Raw genomic sequence first — 18,083 nt, 5'->3', positions numbered from 1 at the left:
CAAGTATCATTTTCATAAATGTCTTGTTATAATCCAAAGATGATGGATGTGAAATGAACAAAGTATGAAACTAATTCAGTGTGTTTGTTTAGCAGTCCTCTCAGTCTCATTCATTTTAAAGTGAGGGTGTAACAGCTCAGGTTTTTGTTGTTATTATCAGTCTGTTATGACAGCTTGATTGAGCAGCCAGTCAGTTCAATACTATTCCATTGCACCTCCCCTTCGCTTTTCTCCACAGTGTTGTGTTATGATAATATAATTCTGTGCCGTAGATTGCATCTAATTGTTCAATTCTGGTACTACCCGTGAATAGGGCCATAAGCAAAAGCATCTGAACAATGCTTTGCATGGTGGACACATCATAACTGATGGCAAATACAGATGTTGTCCTTCATGTTTTTCCCCTCTGAATTCAAAGACCTCTCACATCACCATGATGGGTTTTCTTTGATACAACAATTGAGTATTCAGACACAATAACTAAAATAACTCAAGTACCAGTCCTGTCCAGCTGATATTCTAATGTTATTTTAGATAGGCAGACAGTACACAATGGATGTGGCTGAATTCGATTATTATAATTCTCTCTATTACCTACATTCACTCTCTTGTTATTCTGCCAACCAGCTATCTTCTGAACAACTCTTGTTATATTTTCAACTCCTTCCTGTTCTGAAACCTTTGTGTTTTTAGAGTGCTCTGTCTGTCTGTGTGTTTTTCTCTGTGTAATTGGGGCTCTTGGCCAGTTCACCTGGAGTACCTGCCATCTGTGCTGCTGTGGGGGAGCCCAGCCAGCCCACTGGCCACCTAGGGGTCTCTCAGCACCACCAAGTAGAGGGTCTGACAATTCTACCGTCAACCGTTGGGTAATGAGTGCCAGACAGCTGGCCGACTGACAGGCTCTGCTACTGTCCCCAGGAAAACTGTCCGAAAGGCATTCTGAGCTTTTCATCAATGTAAGCAGTTCTCTGGTCAACACACTCTGGGTTTGACTTTGAGGTGTATACAATGGCACCCACTGCCTGTTTATTAATTAAACCATGGTTGATTTTATAACAAAATGTGACCTTATTCTGTATTTGATTAATATTGTTTGTCTATGTCCTCTACCAGGCTGAGTCTATAGCAGAATAACTCCACAAGGAATGTTATCTTATCCACAAAATTGACTCTGAGTGTAGTTTATGTACATTTTCAAAAGAGATATTCTGGATGCTCTCTCTACTAGTCTGATTAGAAGCAAGGAGAAATAGTTAATTGAACAAGTGTGGTTGCAGCAATGAACCTATAGATGTCAGTGTTTGTAAGGGAAATGAGACATTTACATCTCCACATAGAGAATACAGTCAAAAAATAATAATTGGAACTTGCTCTGATATTAAAATAATTTTCACACACCCCCCTCCACTCCAGTTTATCCTTGATAGACACACTTGAGAACAAGAAACAAAGAAATATTAAATGTATTGAATTATACTGTAATGTTGCAGTCTTTCTTGCTTTTGTCACTATTTGCATAAAGTAAAATACGCAATAAAACTGTGCAATAGAGCACAGTGTGTGAATGTGAGAGCATCAGATGACTCGATCGTGTGGACTGACGATGTCGATGAAGCCAACGCTCACTGTCCAAGAAAAAAGATTGCACTGAGCCCTCGCCAAAGGATGACGTGAGGAAGGTTGGGTTTAAACCGCACACACTGTACGTGAGATGCAAGTAAACTGATGAGAGTCCTGTCTTGAAGCCTACCACCGGCATTCAAACACCGAATGGAAACGTGAAGTATTTTGAAATGTGGCAAAATAAAATTATTGATGTTGAATTAGGAATGCGAGTTTAGAAAACACGTAGGCTAAATGTCCATTGATCAAATTAGAGAACTGTTTCAGCGTGATACATGAGAATCAAAATTGTCGCATCCTCAACGTTTTTGTTTTCGGTATATGGACATTGCGCGCTTCACAGCTGACCGTACCATTGTGGGACATTTTCCAACCCCAAAGGAAGGACACTGAATTCAGCAGATCCTTTATTCATTCAACACACCAGACAAATTATGACTGAGCCTTTCTACAGCTGAAGGTGAGTACCATACTAACATTGATAATTGCAACGCATGAGAACGAAATGGCAAAGTTGGGTTACTTTGCGCGCCCAGGACGCAGTGAAATGATAAGCGCGCGTCCAAAATAAATGAGCTACCGGTACATTCTTATTGTTCGAAATTTATTTACATACCGGTATATTATTTCAGGGTGTAGGCTATTCCAATGGTAACAATTCCGTAGAAGTAATGTGGAATAGAATTATAGGCTACTGTGATATCATCCCGTTTTCCCAGACATCGAGCAGCTGATGGGGACTTAACGCATGCAGCACGCATATGCTTCATGACTTATTTATATAGAGATAAAGTATCTGACTATCTGAAATATCACAGATTCTGATAAATTCCCTATGGAATCGCTCTTTAGTGGAACTGCAAAATCATGGACAGATTTCTCTATAGAGGCATCATCAGGTATGATCATGAGAACACCAAGATAAACCTCTGTGGGAAATGGGTTTTTGAGGCAGGCACGTTACTTGATTGCCAACTGTCAGGGATTCTGGGTTAAGGCAGCAGCAGCACACACAACCTGAAGATCCTTTCATGAGACCTCATCATCATCATCATCATCATCATCATCTTCATCTTCATCATCATCATCATTCTCATCATCCTCCATGGGCATACATCAAAATGTGCGTCCTCATAGAGATAAAGGCATCAGGTACCACCAAACCAGTTGTGAAGAGAGTTATCTAATCCTACTGAGGGGTGTTTGGCCATTATCTGTAGTTGCCTGTAGTTTACTGTAGCTTCAGTACACATAGTCAGCCTTGGCACAGGACTGAGAGCAGAATCCATTGGGTTGATGGAGACAAAGTGCAAAGCGGAGAGGAGCTGGAGCCTAAACAGCCAGAGTAGATGCAGCTGCAATGCAAACTTCCACAATGCTGTTGACCAAGCTCATCTCATCTTTGTTCTGTGTGTGTGTTTGGGAGAGGTTTTGGATTTGGTGCCTTTTAGACTCTCCCAGTCAAGCAAACCAGATGGACCCAGGGCTCTCTGTGTTTCTGCTTATCTCACTGGCCAGTTGGACTGGCTTTTATTCAGATGGTCCCACCAGAGCTGTAAAGCTTCTCACAGAGGGAGATTGGCCTCTCTCTGTTTGCTCACTAATGCCAGGCCGCTACTTTATCAGTTGCCTGCTAATTTAATAATTTAAATGGGTCTTTATTTTAGTTCATTTTTTATTGCTATATTGTAATATAATGAGATTGCGTTTTCCTTTGGAGGTGACTCTGAATTGCTTCCATTACTGTATCTCTCTATATAATTATTTGCAAGCGCCAATGGCAAACAGAGTGCTATTTCCTGCAGCACAACTTTCTGTAATCTTCTGAACCTGATGAGATAATATGTAACATCTGTCATGGACTCTCGTTTTCATTGCCTCTCATCAGTCATGAGTTCTCTTCATATCTTTAGATTCAATGTTGCAGCACTGGCTAGTGTGTTCTTTACCGAGGTGTCATGATCCCCCTTTGAAAATGATTATTGATTTAAACAAAGATTATAGATAAAAGGAGGCATGTTCAGTTCACTCACATATGAGATATATTTAGTGTGGAGTGATAGCCTGAACAAATGTTGACATTATATAGCTATGGTTGTTGTGTGATCAAAACATCGTCAGGAGCAATGTGGGTCAGCGGCAATGCCCTGTACTCTAGTTGCAGTGGTAAATCAGGCAAATTAGTGTATGTAAGACAATTACACGGTGTGTGACTGCACAGCAGCTCACTACCCAGAGCTGGAAACTCCCCCGTTGCCCACAAAGACACTGATTAAACATAACTTCTCAGACGCTACAGCCTGAGGAGAAGAGCATATGTGAAAGAGGGAGTGTCACAAAGACAGGCAGGGAGAGACACAGAGTATGAGAGTAAGAAAGATAAATAAAATCCCCCAAATGAACAAACATTTCCTGTAGCTGTTGTACTCCCTCTTCTCCCTCCTCCCTCAAGCACCTGTTTCCTTAGAGTCTGAGCCAGCATAGAGGTAAAAACACTGTACATGTATATTCAAAGTAGTGGAGAGTGTGGGAGGAGAGATACAGGTGGAAGGAAACAGGGAGCTCACCTGCCATATGGTACCTTTGGGAGGACACTGCATGCAGTGATTGCTATCTTGCAATATGGCACGACACATCCAGATTGTTATCACTATTGTCAATGTAAATGCTGCTGTCACAGTGCTGTTGTACTGGATGTTCTCCGACAGGCTACTTACGTGTTGATTTGTATTCCCTGGCACTTTGTGATTGCATTGTGCCAGTGTAAATGCGTGAGCCATTTACATATAAGGTGAGACCCACTGATGAATTAGTGAGAGGATGAGACCTACGGCGGTAATGATGGGACATTGAATAGATGAGCAGGGTTGATAACTAAGAGATAAGAGCAGGGATAAAGAGATATACAGTGGCTTGCGAAAGTATTCACCCCCCTTGGCATTTTTCCTATTTTGTTGCCTTACAACCTGGAATTAAAATAGATTTTTTGGGGGGTTTGTATCATTTTATTTATACAACATGCCTACCACTTTGAAGATGCAAAATATTTTTTATTGTGAAACACACAAGAAATAAGACAAAAAAACAGAAAACTTGAGCGTGCATAACTATTCAACCCCCCCAAAGTCAATACTTTGTAGAGCCACCTTTTGCAGCAATCACAGCTGCAAGTCTCTTGGGGTATGTCTCTATAAACTTGGCACATCTAGCCACTGGTATCTTTGCCCATTATTCAAGGCAAAACCGCTCCAGCTCCTTCAAGTTGGATGGGTTCCGCTGGTGTACAGCAATCTTTAAGTCATACCACAGATTCTCAATTGGATTGAGGTCTGGGCTTTGACTAGGCCATTCCAAGACATTTAAATGTTTCCCCTTAAACCACTCAACTGTTGCTTTAGCAGTATGCTTAGGGTCATTGTCCTGCTGGAAGGTGAACCTCCATCCCAGTCTCAAATCTCTGGAAGACTGAAACGGGTTTCCCTCAAGAATTTCCCTGTATTTAGCGCCATCCATCATTCCTTCAATTCTGACCAGTTTCCCAGTCCCTGCCGATGAAAAACATCCTCACAGCATGATGCTGCCACCACCATGCTTCACTGTGGGGATGGTGTTCTCAGGGTGATGAGAGGTGTTGGGTTTGCGCCAGACATTTTCCTTGATAGCCAAAAAGCTCAATTTGAGTCTCATCTGACCAGAGTACCTTCTTCCATATGTTTGGGGAGTCTCCCACATGCCTTTTGGCGAACACCAAATGTGTTTGCTTATTTCTTTCTTAAAGCAATGGCTTTTTTCTGGCCACTCTTCCGTAAAGCCCAGCTCTGTGGAGTGTACGGCTTAAAGTGATCCTATGGACAGATACTCCAATCTCCGCTGTGGAGCTTTGCAGCTTCTTCAGGGTTATCTTTGGTCTCTTTGTTGCCTCTCTGATTAATGCCCTCCTTGTCTGGTCCGTGAGTTTTGGTGGGCGGCCCTCTCTTGGCAGGTTTGTTGTGGTGCCATATTCTTTCAATTTTTTACTAATGGATTTAAATGGTGCTCCGTGGGATGTTCAAAGTTTCAGATATTTTTTTATAACCCAACCCTGATTTGTACTTCTCCACAACTTTGTCCCTGACCTGTTTGGAGAGCTCCTTGATCTTCATGGTGCCGCTTGCTTGGTGGTGCCCCTTGCTTTGTGGTGTTGCAGACTCTGGGGCCTTTCAGAACAGTTGTATAAATACTGAGATCATGTGACAGATCATGTGACACTTAGATTGCACATAGGTGGACTTTATTTAACTAGTTATGTGACTTCTGAAGGTAAATGGTTGCACCAGATCTTATTTAGGGGCTTCATAGCAAAGGAGGTGAATACACATGCACGCACCACTTTTCAGTTATTTATTTTGTAGAATTTTTTGAAACAAGTTATTTTTTTTATTTAACTTCACCAATTTTGACAATTTTGTGTATGTCCATTACATGAAATCCAAATAAAAATCCATTTAAATTACAGGTTGTAATGCAAGAAAATAGGAAAAACGCCAAGGGGGATGAATACTTTTGCAAGGCACTGTACAGGACTCTATGAGGGAACTTGGCAGTGTCGGACATGTAATGTGAGGAGGAAGCAATTACGCATTTAGGGGAACATGATTTGTGCAGCAAAGTCAGTCTCTTTTATTCGCTGTACCGTGCCCTTGACTCAGGCAGTAGTGCAGAGTTTCAATGTAGGGGCAGGATGGACCCTGCAGACCATGGGAAAAAGATAAGCTGATGCTTTTATTTGCAGAGCTCTGTGTGTGAGCCACCTCCTTGGCCTTATTTACACTTAGGATTAAATGTAGAATGGGTGTTGCCGGTGCACCGGAGACTCCAGAGAGGAAGTTGTGAATAGTAGACAGCATGTATTGTCTCTCCTCCTCTTCCCTGTTTGCTATGTTTCTCTCTGGGTTTCCAGTGATTTTTGTCAGCAGTGAAGGTAGCAGATGCTCTGTAATTCTTTGATCGTAATTATTCGTGCCAGCTACCTCCATCATTGGCGTCCTCCTCCCTACACAGCCATATGGCCAGTAGAGGGAAGCTGAGGAAACATACAGGCTTGGTCTGAATCAGTTATTATTTGCTTTGTGAGCGTGTCCATATAAGGATGTGTGAATTTGCCGCTTCATATGTTCCGTTCCACTGTGTATGTTATTTCCCCCTCATATACTGTACTCTGTACATGGAAGTCTACTGTCTATCAGTTAAGAGAGCAACATTATGCTGTTTCACTTTTCTATCCTGAATGATTGATGCCAACAAACCTTACACAGTATAGCAAACTACACAGTCATAACTGACTCTGAGACGAATATAGCTGATCTACATGGACAGTTAACTGTAGGGTGTCGTAACCTATACTAAAAAATTCACTCATGGCAGAAATAGACTGTCATATTGTACCAGTACAAAACTGTCTGAGTATCTAGCTGAGGGAACATATCCAAACAGAACTCTATAGATGTTCCTTGTCACTGTCCCAACCACACTGGAGAAGAGAGCTTGTGTTTCACTGGCCTTATTCCCTATTCCCGTCAGCTGTTATGCCAACAGGGCACTCGCAGCCTTACTCTTTCCCTTGTTCTTTTTCTAGTCACTACCGATGGGCGTGTTGTAGCAGCGTACAGACGTGCTCTGGCTACAGCAGAACACAGCGGGCCTCTGTCTTTGACTGAATGCTGAATTATAGAAGACCTGGTATTGCACTTGGGCTGCACAGGTCACTTTGACTTTCCCCTTTGATTGTCATGATACAGTACATGCAACATGAGCGCTCCCTGATTCAAAAGCCTATTTCAGGTCCCCATTAGCCAGTAGAGATCCACAGTGAAATCTACAGACAGAGCCCAGGGAAGATAATTCATGAATGAATCTGACTATGGCAATATTGGGATGCTCTATATTTCCATGCGGACCCAGAATTCTGCTGTGTTGCAGAAATGTCTGTTTTATCGCTGCACATAATGCCATGCATTGTCAGAGGTCACTGATTGTGTTTTGGCAATACGCTTGAAGAGATTCCTTTCCTAAACCTTGGTTCACCACCCTGTGGTTTTTATGAGCGTAACATTCTGGATTGATAGAGTGCTGTTTTATGGTTCCCCATAGACATCCTCTGCTACCCTGCCATCATTTTTAATGCTTGGTCTCTAAAGCTACCAATCGGAGAATTGTACACTAAACAATGCAATTGATATAAAAATACATTTAATTACAATTATTTTATTTATAACATCAAACAATCCAACAAACTATACTATCAAATAAAATTATGAATAGCCTGAATTTATTTGAAGAAAGATATGGTCACTAAATGGTAGAATTCACTGCTTGTAGGCCTATCCAATAATAACAGTATTAAGTGGTTTAAATGAACATCCATATGTCATTATAGCCATTTTAGGGCTGAATGTGGGTTTGTAAGAAGACCAATAAAAGCAGAATCCATAGCCCTGGGCCTGGCTCTCCAATGAGAACACAAATAAGACACGGAGGAGAGATCACAAAACATTTATTTGACCCCACAGGTCCCATGTGATTAAATCTGACATTCATTTAAAAGTCATCGTTAACAAAGACGGCATTTTCATGTCCTAATTCCTCTACCCCTCACTGTAGGTACCAGTGTCAGCCTCCGGCTATGGCTCTCTGGTTCGCTCTCCCCCCATCTCCACAACGTATGACCTACTTCTGTCTCCGCATCATTGTAAACAGATCTACTAATTGCCTTCATTTATTCATTTGGAAGTCAAGTTCTGTTGGGGCTGGCGCCCTCCCAGTTCATTCATGTGTAACGTGTACAATTATCCCCTCCCCCCATGACTCATCCACATGAATTTGTGGCAGACCCCACGACAAAGGTATCCTATTAGGCTTTGTGATTTAGCCAATGATTAAATGAGTGCCATTTTGAGGAGTGTGAGACATTTTCGCAGTGTCCCATTGTGACCGGCCTAGAAGCGACCTAGAAGTGTGGCACGTGACAATATACCGAACAGAATGCATTGACAAGCTCTAGAAGGAATGAAGATATTTTTATGGGTATATGGCTTTGTAAAGTTTTTGTCAATGCCCCTGATATATTCCACACTAAAACCTAGAAGTGTGGAACATTGATGTACAGCAATTATCTGGAGGCAGTGCAGGTTTGATATGACTAGATCACATACAGATGTTGATTTGATCACTCTTTTGTTGCTGAGAATTGTCCTTTTGTTGCTAAGAAATGTAGATGTAGTTTTGTGATTTACATAAATTCACTGAAAACCCAGTTATATTAACAGTATTGCACTTTTCATGTAGCCTACTATTGACCAGCTAATAGCCTAACCATCGATCAAGCAACATTATGGCCTAAACCTGTTCAAATCCTGTTGCTGCAGGATTATTTTGCTGTGAAAATATAGGTCAAATTAAGATCCTATATCTGTACACTATTGTCCCTGTGCCTCCATACTGTGTTATTACTCTGTTTTGTCCAGCCTGATCAGACTAGGCCACAAGAGACACAGTTTTCATCACATCTGATGAAATAACACAACTCTATTGTTGACTCAGTGTGAGAACATTGTGTCTGTCCTGCAGCCTGAAAGTTGGTGTCAGAGTCTGACTGATTCCAATCTTCTCACATGTTATCAGCCTGTACCCAGCAGGAGCCTCAGAGGCTGCTGCAAATGGAACGCATTGGGCCACACTGAGCCATAAAGTACAATAAGCACTGTGCATGAAGTGCACAAAGGGGGAGAACATTTTAGTTCATGTTTATGTATGGTTACAGACGGTTACCCTCCAATGAATCACACATAATAAGACACTGCAGAGTTTATGCCAGAATGTTACCCCAATGCAGGCTGAAAACATAGGCACAGCCCTGTGGATCTTGGTGGGGGTCTTAAGGTCAAATTAAACATGGTGGCATGGAATTTTGACTCTGATTGGTGCCCGCCACCGTAGCCAGAGGCCTGAGCATGTTCTTCTATGAGTGTGTGTGAATGAGTCACGTCTGGGGCTGAGGATGGGGTTGGCAGGAGCGTGTCTGACTGGCGAGGCAGTGTATTCAGCAGGGAGGGCTGCAGCCAGCAAGATGCTCTCTCTATAATCTAGGGTAAACAGAGCAAGCAGCATTACTGCACGCCTCAGACGTGACTGAATTGAGAAGAAAATAAATGGATGGGCTGCTGTTACTTCCTGCTTCTGACCCACCTTGTTATGTTTGGCTTGATCTTCACAACACTGAATTAACCTCTGTAGGTCTCTGTATTGTGGAACAAAAATTGAGGGAGTACCTATAATTTTGCACAGACACAGGCACAATACTTGAGGCGCAACTAACATCTTAATGCAAATTATGTTGAGGTTCATAACACTGAAGTTTTTCATATGATTTTGGATTGGAATGACTTAAAATAAAATAATGGATTTCCCAAACCACTGAACACAGCAAGGTGGTCTCCCATGATATTGTAAACTGAGAGCTTAATATAGAGTTTGAAATTGGGTCTACTCCTTGGGGGATAAAAATGATTAGCAACAATCCATTTGCTTGCGCAATCTGTTAATGGAATTCATTCTCTGCATGTACAACAATTAAATGCTGCATAGAGACAAACCAGATTACCCTGAAGCCATCATAAAACAGAGCTACGGCTCACACCTGTGTGTGAATCATGTCACAGGGCCCAGAGACTCACTAGGCTAAGGCTACTCATTATATTTCACTACAAAGGCCAACTAAATACAGTATGTTATTATATCAGTATAGAAACTAGATCAGGAATGTCTCAGAGTTAGGGTTGCAAAATTCCGGGAACTTTCAATAAATTCCCTGGTTTTCCAGATATCCTGGTTGGAGGATTCCAGATTTCTTGCTTATTACCTCCTTATTCCGGAAATCCTCCAAACGGGATTTTGGGAAAACCAGGGAATTTATTGAATGTTCCAGGAATTTTCCAACCCTACTCAGAGTCTGCATCATTCAGATGTGAGAGAGGGATTGTCAGGAGAAGGACGTGATACTTTTGTTCAAATCAAAGGAGAAGGAATGGCTAGGGAAGGAATGCTTGGTAGAGCTACAGTAGCCAAGGCTCTGATAGTAGCTATTCCAGTCAGCATCTCTTGCTCTCCCTCCCAGGGGCCACAGGATTGACCTTTTATGTGGATCCTGCACAGCACAGCCTTCCAGGGCAATGATGACACGTTTTATTTTTATCTGGATATACAGAGTTTTGACATTTTCCTTGTAACATCCAGCCTTAAATTTGTAGTACTACAACCGAGTAACTGCATGATGACAACAGAACAGGGCAGCAATGGCGGTGCCAGTATGTACACAGTACACAAAACATTAAGAACACCATCCTAATATTGAGTTGCGCCCCCGACCCCCATTTGCCCTCAGAACAGCCTCAATTCGTTGGAGCATGGATATCTCCAAGGTGTCTAAAGCGTTCCACAGGGATGCTGGCCCATGTTGACTCCAATGCTTCCCACAGTTGTGTCAAGATGGCTGGATGTCCTTTGGGTGGTGGACCATTCTTGATACACATGGGAAACTGTTGAACCTGAAAAACCCAGCAGCGTTGCAGTTCTTGACACAAACCGGTGTGCCTGGCACCTACTACCACACCCCGTTCACTTAAAACTTTTGTCTTGCCAATTCACCCTCTGAATGTCACACATACACAATCCATGTCTCAGTTGTCTCAAGGCTTAAAAATCCTTTCCTCCCCTTCATCTACACCACAGGAGGCTGCTAAGGGGAGGACGGCTCATAATAATGGCTGGAATGGAGCAAATGGAATGGTATCAAACATATGGAAATCATGTGTTTGATGAGTTTGATTACCATTCCATTGATTATATTCCAGCCATTACTCTGAGCCCATCTTCCCCAATTAAGGTACCACCAACCTCCTGTGATCTACGCCGATTTAATTGGATTTAACAATTGACATCAATAAGGGATCATAGCTTTCACCTGGATTCACCTGGTCAGTCTGTGTCATGGAAAGAGCAGGTGTGCCTAATGTTTTGTACACTCAGTGTATTACATTTACATTACATTTACGTCATTTAGCAGACGCTCTTATCCAGAGCGACTTACAAATAGGTGCATTCACCTTATAGCCAGTGGGATAACCACTTTACAATTTTTTTTGTTTTGTTATATTTTTTGGGGGGGTTGGAGTAAAGGGGGGGGGGGGGGGGGGGGGGGTAGAAGGATTACTATATCCTATCCCAGGTATTCCTTAAAGAGGTGGGGTTTCAAATGTCTCCGGAAGGTGGTGTATAATTCTCATCAGTTTGAGAGTGAGTATATAATAGGATATGTGTTGTATGTTGTAGAGAAGAGGGAGATTATACACACAGAGTGTCTGTTTGCCAAAGGGACCAGAGGAAAAAGGGACACTCCAGTGATTTCCCCCCTGAAGTCTTTGAGGCAGGGACAGATGGAGAGGAGATGCTGGAGTGGAGCTGGAGAAAACCCAGACACCACCGTGTCAGTCCCCCTGTCCTGTCTGTCCTCCCCATCCCTGGCTCCTACACAAAGCCGGACATCCTGTTAGCAGTTATGGAGTGCAGCCATGGCCACTGCTGTCCGCTGCGAGGACACACATGACAATTTTTATTTAACATTTATTCTAACCAGGAAGTCTCATTGAGATAAATTATCTATTTTCCTATCTTAAGGGGACCTGGGACAGAGAAGGCAATTGTCTCCAAGCTAAAGGCTTTGAGCTGGTCAGATGCTTCCGTACCATTCCACTGGGAAGCTGAATGGTTTGTGAAGCAGTGAGGCTACAGTAGAGAGCTGTTGGTCTGGCATCAGACAGGACAGAGCATGTGGTGTGTTGGGGCTCCACAGCCTTAGAGAGACAGCTTGGCCAAGCCTCTAGAGCTGCTGGGACTCAGACAAAAGAAGCGGGTGCAGGCAGATGTGGGCTCCTAATTTACAGTCCTCTCCTCCGCGCATGGCACTTTTATTACTACTATAATGGACTGGGATGAAGTGAGTGCATGTATGAAGCCAACAGTTCTACCTCATTGTGATCAATGTTCCCTACCCTAGAATAATAAGGACTCATAAAAAAGGAGGCCCGGTAAAAGTGCCATTTGTTCTTCAGGTCCAAATTTACTAACCAGGTTATCTAATCAGTGTGAGAATTGTTTTCATGTAGACAGATGCAAACTCAAAGCATACAGCACATGATGATGAATAGATTGTGAAAAGAAAGAAAGTCATGAATAAATATATTTTTACAAGGCTTTCACTCTCCTTTCTCTAATCCACTCATCCATCCACTCATCCATCCATCCATCCATTCCATGCAGTATTCTAGGGGCATTGTTTGTCCCCTGGTTGAAACATCTACATAAAATATGCTAATTAAGTTAAAAGGGGAAGCGAAAGGGTTGATGCTGCCCGACTCTGAATCCTAAATGATTCTCCGCCATCCCTGGAAAAGGCCTGATTAATTTAGGAATGTCGGCCGTGCTGGAGAGAGTGATTAATTCCTGGAGGATTTAACCATTTAGTAGAACAAGAGGGAGGTAAGAAAATAAAACAGGCAGCTGGAAATATGTAAGCATAATTAATACATTTGGATCCTATTTAATTAGCTGTCTAAACAGTATGTAAAGCACAGAGTCACTGTTTGTCACTGCTTTGTTGAAGTAATAGGCTACAGACCTCCCTGGCAGTCACAGAGAGATAATGAGCCCCTGCACATAGGGATAGCAGAGAGACCACCTCTCCTGCTAATCTAGCACTCTGTATTGATTGCAATGGGGATAGAAGACTACACTGATCCTGTGAAATGATTACTGGAATTACATATTCTGTTGATGTATGTTGTGTCTGAGAAAGCAGAGTGGGAGAGAACAACAAGGGTGAAACCATTTCAAGATGGTATTTATCAATTTATCAGTGTGATTGTGTTCTGTCTCTGGCCTGTATTTCTTCTTAGCCCTGTCTTTTATAATGGGAAACTCGTCATTGTAAAATGTCAACCTTGTAAAATTGGGGAGGTTATTCATATTTTTATTTGAACCAAAACGTTATGAATAAAACCCTGTTTTATGAGTCCTTGCTAAAGGTTTATGAAAGGTTTATTATAACGCCTTTGATTTGTTTCTGATTGATTCAAAGTATTCTGGGTCATCTCAAATCTAAAACGAACCATTTCTCTTCTCTTTCAGGATAATGTGAAGACCATTGTTGAGGATATCAACTACAGTGCAGCCTGACTGAGAACAGTCTTATTCATTCCTGCCCTACAGCACTAGACATTTAGTCTGGACTTGCCATCTCTTAGAAGTCCTATGGGGATGTGGACGTGTTTGGATATAGGATGGACTTACTGCGGCAGTACTAAGGGGCAGTCATGTTCCCTGATGTGGTGGCTGTTGGTCCTGATGTCCATCTCCCTAGCGATGGGCCAAGGCCAGTCCCAGTCCCTCAACACCTTCCAGTCAGAGAGAAGGGAGTGGACCCTGAACCACCTGATTGTGCACAAGACCACTGGAGCTCTCTATGTTGGTGCTGTGAACCGGATCTACAAGCTATCTGCCAACCTGACCCTCCTGGTCTCTCATGACACAGGGCCTGAGTACGACAACAAGGCCTGTTACCCTCCACTTATAGTGCAGCCCTGCTCTGAGCCCCTGGCCTCCACTGACAACATCAACAAACTGCTGCTCATAGACTACTCCCACAACCGCCTGCTGGCCTGTGGCAGCCTCTACCAAGGCATCTGTAAGCTAATGCGACAGGACGACCTGTTTATCCTGGTGGAGCCCACCCACAAGAAAGAGCACTACCTCTCCAGTGTCAACCAAACAGGCACCATGTATGGGGTCATCGTGCCCTCCTCGCAGGGTCAGGACGGCACCCTGTTCATCGGCACGGCCGTGGGTGGGAAGCAGGACTACTTCCCTACCATCTCCAGCCGTAAACTGCCCCGTGACCCAGAGTCCTCTGCTATGCTGGACTACGAGCTCCACACTGACTTTGTCTCCTCTCTCATTAAGATCCCCTCTGACACACTAGCTCTGGTCCCACGCTTTGACATCTACTACATCTACGGCTTCGCCAGCGGGAACTTTGTCTACTTCCTGACCGTGCAGCCAGAGACCCCAGAGAATGGGATGACTGCTGGCAGTTCCCCAGGTGACCTGTTCTACACAACCCGCATCATACGCCTCTGCAAAGGGGACAAGAAGTTCCACTCCTATGTGTCTCTGCCAGTGGGCTGTGTACACAAGGGAGAGGAGTATCGCCTCCTACAGGCCGCCCACCTGTCCAAGGCAGGGAAGGTACTGGCCAGGTCCCTCAACATCAGTGCCCAGGATGACGTTCTCTTTGCTGTGTTCACCAAGGGCCAGAAGCAGTACCACGAGCCCCTGGACAACTCGGCCCTGTGTATCTTTACCATCCGAGACATCAACGCCCGCATCAAAGAGCGCCTGCAGTCCTGCTACCAGGGAGAGGGCAACCTGGAACTACACTGGCTGCTGGGAAAGGACGTGCAGTGCACCAAGGCGGTAGGTACCTGTAGCTGTCTGAAGAGGGCTTTGCAACCAGTCCCTTCATTAGTATCCAGCTAGCCAGGGGAAGACCAGCACTGGCTCCTCTGATGTGGCATACAGACACATTATTCAGACAGTGGAGGTGGCAGGTTAAAGAATGTAATATTTAAAGCTTTTTGATTACCCCACAGCCTTGGTTAAACTAACAGTAGCTGATAGGCAGGTATCCTGTTGCGGAGCCCCATTCAATCTTTTTTTATATTCCACAAGAGCAACAGAGTAGTAAGTGGGGGAGATACATTTACAATTCTAATCAGAGGAGTTTTGTATGCAGCTTTGATTCCATTCAGAGGTTTAGGCTCTCCCTGCGTGGGGCAGTGGTCAGAGCAGCACGCTTCTCCTCCGAGAAGGCAATTTATTTATATATTATTGGTGAGTGCAGAGGTAGGTGTGCGTTTTCTCTCTCTCTCTCTCTCTCTCTCTCTCTCTCTCTCTCTCTCTCTCTCTCTCTCTCTCTCTCTCTCTCTCTCTCTCTCTCTCTCTCTCTCTCTCTCTCTCTCTCTCTCTCTCTCTCTCTCTCTCTCTCTCTCTCTCTCTCTCTCTCTCTCTCTCTCTCTCTCTCTCTCTCTCTCTCTCTCTCTCTCTCTCTCTCTCTCTCTCTCTCTCTCTCTCTCTCTCTCTCTCTCTCTCTCTCTCTCTCTCTCTCTCTCTCTCTCTCAGCATTCAGAAAAACAGGTAACAAGGACATCAATCAAGGTTGTTATTCAGCAACTCTCACACAACCACCCATTTTGCTAATAGTCATATACTGCCTCTTACCCATGTCATCACTGTTCCAGTGCAGAAGAAAGCAGAAGAGATTCTCTTGAGAGGTGCAGGAAATGAAAGTACAAATGTGTTGCCCTAAAAAGTGAGATTTCTATTCTACCTGACAGGCTATTAGTGGAGGTTTGAGGTGGATTGTGCTAGCTGTAGCAGGACTGCTTAGCGTGTGAGCCTCTTTGATGCTAAATCAAAACCTGACATCTCTGGGGCTGTGTGTTTGTGTGATGTCAGATCAAGCGATTTAAAATCACAGAAACCGGCACCAAATACATGGCGTTCTTATGTTTGCCAAGAGCAATTAAAATGCTCAACAAACACACTCTCTGCATTGTTGACAAATTTAACAGCCCCAATATCTTTTGAAGACGCTGCCTTGAAAACTATGGTAATTAAGTGTAACAAATGTGAAGATTATTACAGTAGTCTTTTTAATCTTTCTTACTCCGTCTCCTTCTCTTGCTCTTCTGTCTCACCCATGTCTCCCCGTCTTTCCCCATCTCTCTCTGCAGCCTGTGCCTATCGATGATCACTTCTGTGGGCTGGACATCAACCAGCCCCTGGGGGGCTCCCAGCTGGTAGCTGGCCTGATGGTGTACACTGAGACCAGGGACAGGCTGACCTCTGTCACCTCCTATGTCTATAACGGCTACAGCGTGGCCTTCATTGGCACCAGGAGTGGCAGACTGAAGAAGGTAAGCATGGTTAATACACTGACAGATTTTCAAATCAAATAAAATTTTATTTGTCACATGCGCCGAATACAACGTGTGTAGACCTTACAGTGAAATGCTTACTTACAAGCCCTTAACCAACAATGCAGTTTTAAGAAAGAATACCCCCCCCAAAAAAGCACAAAAATATACTATGTAAAATAATATGAAAAATAAAAGTAACAAATAATTAAAGAGCAGCAGTAAAAATAACAATAGCGAGGCTATATAGAGGGGGTACCGGTACAGAGTCAATGTAAGGGGGCACCGGTTAGTCGAGGTAATTGGGGTAATATGTACATGTACGCTACCGTTCAAAAGTTTGGGGTCACTTAGAAGAATAAAAAAATGTCCATTAAAATAACATCAAATTGATCAGAAATACAGTGTAGACATTGTTAATGTTGTAAATGGCTATTGTAGCTGGAAACGGCAGATTTTTAATGGAATATCTACATAGGCGTACAGAGGCCCATTATCAGCAACCATCAGTCCTGTGTTCCAATGGCACGTTGTGTTTGCTAATGCAAGTTTATTATTTTAAAAGGCTAATTGATCATTAGAAGACCCTTTTGAATTATGTTAGCACAGCTGAAAACTGTTGTGCTGATTAAAGAAGCAATAAAACTGGCCTTCTTGAGACTAGTTGAGAATCTGGAGCATCAGCAATTGTGGGTTTGATTACAGGCTCAAAATGGCCAGAAACAAATAACTTTCTTCTGAAACTCGTCAGTCTATTCTTCTTCTGAGAAATGAAGGCTATTCCATGCAAGAAATTGCCAAGAAACTGAAGATCTCTTACAACGCTTTGTACTACTCCCTTCACAGAACAGCGCAAACTGGCTCTAACCAGAATAGAAAGAGGAGTTTGAGAAACAGACGCCTCACAGGTCCTCAACTGGCAGCTTCATTAAATAGTACCTGCAAAACACCAGTCTCAACGTCAACAGTGAAGAGCCGACTCTGGGATGCTGACCTTCTAGGCAGAGTTGGAAAGAAAAAGCCATATCTCAGACTGGCCAATAAAAAGAAAAGATTAAGATGGGCAGTCTGAGATATGGCTTTTTCTTGGCAATTTCTTGAATGGAATAGCCTTCATTTCTCAGAAGAAGAATAGACTGACGAGTTTCAGAAGAAAGTTATTTGTTTCTGGCCATTTTGAGCCTGTAATCAAACCCACAATTGCTGATGCTCCAGATACTCAACTAGTCTCAAGAAGGCCAGTTTTATTGCTTCTTTAAATCAGCACAACAGTTTTCAGCTGTGCTAACATAATTCAAAAGGGTCTTCTAATGATCAATTAGCCTTTTAAAATAATAAACTTGCATTAGCAAACACAACGTGCCATTGGAACACAGGACTGATGGTTGCTGATAA

General features: G+C 43.1%; 1 protein-coding gene across 1 annotated transcript in view; it reads left to right on the top strand.

Annotated features, from left to right (window-relative positions):
• Nucleotides 1-13,965: 13,965 nt before the first annotated feature.
• The window catches only part of LOC311133974 (plexin-A2-like), a gene marked incomplete at both ends in the record, with an annotated part of 44,059 nt that continues 39,941 nt past the window's right edge, over nucleotides 13,966-18,083 (top strand). The window contains 2 exons of the mRNA XM_084167600.1: nucleotides 13,966-15,186; nucleotides 16,506-16,688. Coding sequence (XP_084023726.1) covers nucleotides 13,966-15,186; nucleotides 16,506-16,688 — 1,404 coding nt within the window. The remainder of the gene's footprint in view (nucleotides 15,187-16,505; nucleotides 16,689-18,083) is intronic.

The sequence above is a fragment of the Coregonus lavaretus genome, assembly GCF_964263955.1.
Source record: "Coregonus lavaretus genome assembly, chromosome: 8".
In the NCBI taxonomy this organism is placed as follows: Eukaryota; Metazoa; Chordata; class Actinopteri; order Salmoniformes; family Salmonidae; genus Coregonus; species Coregonus lavaretus.
This window is presented reverse-complemented; position numbering and strand designations above follow the sequence as displayed.